General features: G+C 42.6%; 1 protein-coding gene across 2 annotated transcripts; it reads right to left on the bottom strand.

Annotated features, from left to right (window-relative positions):
- Nucleotides 1-1410: 1410 nt before the first annotated feature.
- tac1 (tachykinin precursor 1) lies at nucleotides 1411-5638 on the bottom strand. Of its 2 annotated transcripts, XM_080018738.1 has the most exons (5): nucleotides 5258-5638; nucleotides 4602-4704; nucleotides 4138-4161; nucleotides 2232-2288; nucleotides 1411-2018 (listed from the first exon to the last, which is right to left on the bottom strand). In XM_080018738.1, exons 1-5 carry the CDS (start codon nucleotides 5369-5371, stop codon nucleotides 1972-1974), a joined length of 345 nt encoding a protein of 114 aa, XP_079874864.1. In that variant the 5' UTR covers nucleotides 5372-5638; the 3' UTR covers nucleotides 1411-1971. The 2 variants fall into 2 exon arrangements, with proteins under 2 accessions (XP_079874864.1, XP_079874865.1); XM_080018739.1 differs by lacking the exon at nucleotides 4138-4161.
- Between the last annotated feature and the right edge of the window lie 417 nt (nucleotides 5639-6055).

Raw genomic sequence — 6055 nt, 5'->3', positions numbered from 1 at the left:
ACTGCATGTGAAATGAGATGTTTCATCAACTTTCTAAACTTTAGGGATAAAATAAAACTGACTATTCGGACCCGTTGCTTTGGAGCAAGGGAAGGATAGTTAGGTTGCTCTGACTCAAGTTCTATGATCATAGGCAAAGCTCCCTAACTTCGAGGACACAAACACAGAATATGTTTTTGACTTACTTGGGGGTGAGCAGGAAATTCCACAATGAACATTTCAGGGCTAAAACCCCATGGTATGCCTATCCCTGCAGGGTCCGCTAGCCTACTATCAACACTGACAATCCTTTAATGGTTATTTAATATTCTCCAAGACTACATTGAATCTTCTCTGAAATGAAATGTCCACAGACAAATATTGACTTCATTCAAGAGTTGGTTCAGCAATGTAAAGTTACAAGACCTTTACTTCCACTCTTGGCTTCTTAATCTGTTCATGCATGGTAAGGTTTAACCTTTATCGGCACTTTATCTGCAAAAATTCAACCGATATTGATAATTCTTCGGAGCCCAAATATCGGCTGATATTTTTAGTCTACCGATATATTGGTCGGCCCTAGTTGCAAGGTCAAATTTGCATGGCTGTACAAATTCCATGAAATTCATCAATTCCAGCCGAAATAGCAGCTCTTTGTTCATTGGCAGTTTCACTCTGAATGTAACAACTATTGGTAGTAATGAAAGGTTCAACTATTTTTGGAGATTTGGTTTCTTGGCGAGTCATTCAGTGAAAAGAGCTGTTTGATTTCCCTACTCTTAGTTTGTTTGGTTCATTTGGTGCAACGCACGGTGAGTGAGGGGGGACTTTGGGTGGACGAAAGTCAGAAGGGCCTGTTTGGCTGTGAGTTGTGAAGTTGGAAATCTGACACAAATAATTTAATTCTGTCAAAACAATTTATTTTGGTGGAATGAAAAGAGTAATTTAGTCACATTCAACATGAATTGTGCCAAACACCTTGGTCTTTTTTTTTTTTTGCCTTGGACTTTAATTTAGTTCAGCAATTATTTTGTGTATTGAAGATTCCCTTTTCTCCACTCGAATCATTCAATAGATTTGTTCGCGACGAACAAATCATTGGGGAGTCTTGCATCACTATGTCCAAAATAATAAGCACATTTCTACATATTTCTGACATTTTTTGTGGTTAACAGGATAGTTAGTTCCATGGGATGTTCCAATAGTGTTCCATGGGATTATTTCATTGTAAATAATGCCATAAACACTGGTGTAAATAAGTGATTTGACTCTGACTGAACCAACCTTTGTCTCACAGAAGTATCTCCCCTCTCCGAGGTTTTAGAAACTTCATTTGTAAGTACTTGCACCCCCCCCCCCAAAGGCCACAATAAGAAACCCACTTTCAATCAATAAAGAAAATACTTTTATTATACAGTTTATCAAGCTAATATCACACGCACGCACGCACACACACTTGTTGTGTCATGTCGCACCCTACTGTACATGGTCATGTTGAGAGAGAGAGTCAGGATTGTTTCAGTCAGTTGAGACAAACGACATGAGAGTCAGATCAGAGTGAGATCAACAACAGTTGATCTCATGGGGGGGTTGTATTTACAGAATCAAGATTAAACGCTTATGAGGCACTAGACAGTGAGCTTGGCAGTGCAACGTTGTACACACAACAACAGGTTCTGTGACAGTCACGCATCTCAAATGAAAACACCTTTCTGCTGGAGGGGTGGTTCTGATCGCACTTTGCATCCCCAGCTCCCCAGCTGCTGCCTGCATGGGTGACATCCAATTGGCACAGGTACGGCACTGCTACAACACTACAATGTGGAAACAGAGATTTTCTTTCAACTAACAGCTATACCTAGTTTTTAGTAAAACAAAAAATAAATGAAACAAAAAATAAAAAAAAAGAAGGCTGCCAGGACCCCCCACCCACGTATGAAGGATGGCCTGCAGGTGAGATGCGGGGCAGGTCAGCGGGGCGGGTCAGCGCCCTTAGCGGCGCTTGTCGTAGGTGTGTATTGTGCTCCATTCATAGGAATCTGCATTAAATAGAGAAGAACATTGAAGAGAAAACAAGTGGGAAAAAATGGTTCACAACCTTGATACAAAAAGTGCCAATCTCACAGCAAAAAAATAGTGAATTAACTTCATTAGAGTGACTTTGAATATGGGTCAGAATACACTAGGGTCCGCGAACCCCAGTTTGGGAAGCCATGTTGTCCATATACATAAAATGTATCAAGGGAGATTACCTGGCTCCTCCTGGCTCCGTTTCCCCATCAGTCCAACAAAGGAGTTGATTTTATGCCCTTAAATGAAAAGAGATTGCAATTTTGCAAAATATTTTTTTGACAATAATATATGATTTGTATCACATGTTTTGTCATATCTTAAGTCTCATCCTATATTATTATCACAACACACACATTCCCTTAGAAAGACTCTGCGAGTGCTGCATTCCTTTAAACGCGGAAATCTGTAATTCTCTAGTCTCGGAGTCTGTCGCCCCCTTTCCAAGATAAATGTGTCCTATCGGCTCTGGATGCCTGCAGTCAAATTTGTGTTTGTCTGCCAAGCTACACGCTCAACGCAAAATAAAAGCTGCAGAGTAGTTCAGGTCGAAGTTTGCATGTTTTCAATTCTCAGCCCATGAATAGGCAACTTCGTTCGGCGCTAAACGGAGTGCGCCGCAAGACTCTGTGACGTCACGTCTGTTATCTGGGTAAAGTCGGACGTGAGCGATCATCCAAGGAAATCCGACTTGAATGCCCGTTCCTTTTCACTTTACAAAGTAGGAGGACGGACCTCCCCCCCCCGCCCCGTGTACCGATTTTAATGGCATGCAGCATCAAAATTCACTCCACCCCCACCCAACCTGAGGGACACAGGTGCGTCACCTGAGCGGAGGGCCAGGCGCCCCTGTCAATCACACTAATGGAATGCCTAATATCTTAAAGGAGGCGCGGGAGGTGGTTCCGACTCCAGGGGATATCCCTTCAGTATCAAAGCAATAAATCCACCCCCCCCTCCCAAAAAAAAAATATTAGTCATAACAAATAATAATATAACTAATATTTAAAATATATATTTGTTTATGTGAGTGTGTGTGTGTTATATATATTTATTATGTATATTGTTTAACAATTCAAAGTATTTTAATAGTTGATCCAATGACTCCAATCTTATTTTTTTACATGGTAGTAGTAGTATAGTAGGTATAAAAGTGAACGCACAGGGAGGTGAGACGCTCCATCAGTACAGCCGTAAACACCCCAATGGGGATGGGGGGAGGGGGCCTTAATGATGAGTGATTTACAGTCATGCATTGCGCGCGCGCGTGTGTGTGTGTGTGTGTATTGGGTGTGTGTGCGTGTGTGTGCGTGTGTGTGCGTGTGTGTGTGTGAGGGGGGGGGGGGGGTTATCTATGCCATTGACTGAGGATGGGGGGAGAGAGGTCCTTTTCCTCCTCCTCATTTCCTGCATCCCCTCTATCCCTCTCTCCTCCTCTCTTCCCCGGACCGTTCCAAAGAATTCCAGATTGAAAAAAAATAAAAACACAAAAAATCCCCCGCAAAATCCCCCAAAAGACTCATTAAGCTTTGTGAATTAATTGTGTCCGATCCCCGTGGTTGATTCTTTGCAATAATCAGAAAAATAGGATATTCAAATCAACTAAGGGAAATAGCAGTGGACCGCAAAACACACTGAACACTATAATTAAGGGTGGTTTAGCTTATCCATAAATGTCAGGTTCAAATTGCAAAATAAATGAAGCTTCATTGGTTCATGCATTAAAAGACCCGTTACAAAATGGATAGTTAACTATTTACATATTTAATCAATCGAATAGAACTAAAGCGACCTGTCAAATTAATATGAATATAATAGAAATGAATAGAATCTCCTTTTGTTCTCTTTATCTCTCCGCTCTCTCTTCTGCGCGCTTGGTTGGATCAGATGACGCGTCAGACGGAAAGACAAACCAACGGATTGATTTGAAAGTGTGACGGAATTAACACAAAAGAGACGTAAAAGTTATCCGTCTCCACCCGTCCAGCGCCTACGCACTCCCATCTGCATCGGGATTTCTGGTTTCAAGGTTTACAAGGTAATTCGGATTTTTTTTTTTTTTTTTTTTTTTTGCTTTAAATCACTTACTTTTATGGGTGATCTGTGCGTTTGCTTTATGGGAGAAGAAAACGAGGAGAAAATGTAATTAGAACTCAAGTCAAATAGAGGTCACCTCAATTTCAGAATGTCATTCGGGGTGACATGGATATGAATGACTAAAGATGGAGGGATGGATGATAGATAGATAGATAGATAGATAGATGGATAGATGGATAGATGGATAGATAGATAGATAGATAGATAGATAGATAGATAGATAGATAGATAGATAGATAGATAGATAGATAGATAGATAGATAGATAGATAGATAGATAGATAGATAGATAGATGGATAGATAGATAGATAGACAGACAGACAGACAGACAGACAGACAGACAGATAGATAGATAGATAGATAGATAGATAGATAGATAGATAGATAGATAGATAGATAGATAGATAGATAGATAGATAGATAGATGGTTTATTTTGGGTGGAGACGCTTCTCACCCGTGGAGCGCTTCCCCATGAGGCCGATGAACTGGTTCGGTCGGGGCTTCCTCGTCATCCTTCGCAGGATTTCTCTGAACGGATCTGTGGAAAGCCACCCGTCCTGCGTGGGGGAACAGACCCTGACTCGTGTTAAGAGAACGAGCCAAAAAGGCGTGCGCAACCTGCGTCAAATAAATCGTGAGCGCAATTGGCTGCGTGCGTAAAATTGCTCCGCAGTGTAGGAAAACTAATACTTTAGTCCTTTTATACTATACTTCTATTTTATATTTCACAAAGAGTCAACCCCCTGGCCAAATTGTGGACTTGGTTGAAATGTGGACATTTTAAGTTGAAATGTCGGCGACGTATCGGGGAAGAAACGGGATCCCCGTGGAAAGCTGCGCTTCGGGACTTGGCAGTCGTCCAGCGCCGCAAAGTCAAGCGCCTGGACGTGCGTAACATGGGAATGGGAAACGGCAGGGGCGCAAAAGAAAATCACCGCCGAGCTCAATCGAGCCTCCCGCTTCCAGTCGGGTGATGGGGACAGATATAATACGGCACAAGGTCATTAGGCAGAAGTTTATCCACCGTCCTATTCGCAAAACATTTACTTTTGGAACCCATTCGTTCAACGAGCCTCAATCAAATGAATCGGATGCTTTGACTTGTCCTACCTGAACGTGGTTGCCGCCCGCCCAGTAGTCAAGCTCTTCTTTGGTGCCGATTTCCTCACAAAAAACCTGAGCGACGGCGAGAAAAGCCACCGCGAGTGGCAGCAGCGACTTCATGGCGTAAAAGCGGCGAGGCGAGCCGAGGGATAGATTTTCTAAAACTGTAAAAACCTGCCAAAATAAAAGTAAAATGAAAGAATACTACGTGGATGTATTCGGGCCCGAGGAGATCGCTGATTTCAGTTAGTTGTCAATGTTACACCTGTGGGAGCCAAACACTCTCCATACTACAGCCAGTCGGTGCGTGCGTAAAAATGGTATCCAGGGTTTTGGTTACCACCCCTCCCAGTGCTCTCCGCGCTCTCTGTCTGCTCTCTTCTCCTTTTGCTCGTCTCCCCCACTTCGTGGCTCTTCGTGATCAAATTCGGTATGCAATGCACTGCTATATAGTGGTTGTTCGTTTCCCGTTCCCTTTAAACTGACCACACGTCCACATCACAATTACGCAAGACCCCACTCGGACCTATGTGTGACGAGGATCCGTTCTTTTTTCCTGCTTTGGCTTTTGGAATGCACGGTCAGATTTCTTCTACGCCCCCTTTTCTTGAAGTTCTGGACGCACACTGCAACCCCCCCATTCCCCACTCCCACTCACGACACCCAATTGCGTAACTGGATAGACGAAGGTGACGCACTTAACTTGGGTTTAGGCAGACTACATGCACGATTAATCTGCATTAACTACATCTATATATTTTTTTATCTGACATAATTCTAAATATATCGAATTGTTCTATAATT

The sequence above is a fragment of the Zeus faber genome, assembly GCF_960531495.2.
Source record: "Zeus faber genome assembly, chromosome: 1".
NCBI lineage: Eukaryota > Metazoa > Chordata > Actinopteri > Zeiformes > Zeidae > Zeus > Zeus faber.
This window is presented reverse-complemented; position numbering and strand designations above follow the sequence as displayed.

Bases quoted from the DNA above. Each gene is read 5' to 3' on its own strand.
- tac1 (XM_080018738.1), bottom strand. From the start codon at position 5,371: ATGAAGTCGCTGCTGCCACTCGCGGTGGCTTTTCTCGCCGTCGCTCAG. The intron at 2,289-4,137 runs GTAAGTGATTTA...TTTTCATTTAAG, and splicing joins CGCACAGATCACCCATAAAA to GGCATAAAATCAACTCCTTT. The intron at 2,019-2,231 runs GTAATCTCCCTT...TATTTAATGCAG, and splicing joins ACGGAGCCAGGAGGAGCCAG to ATTCCTATGAATGGAGCACA.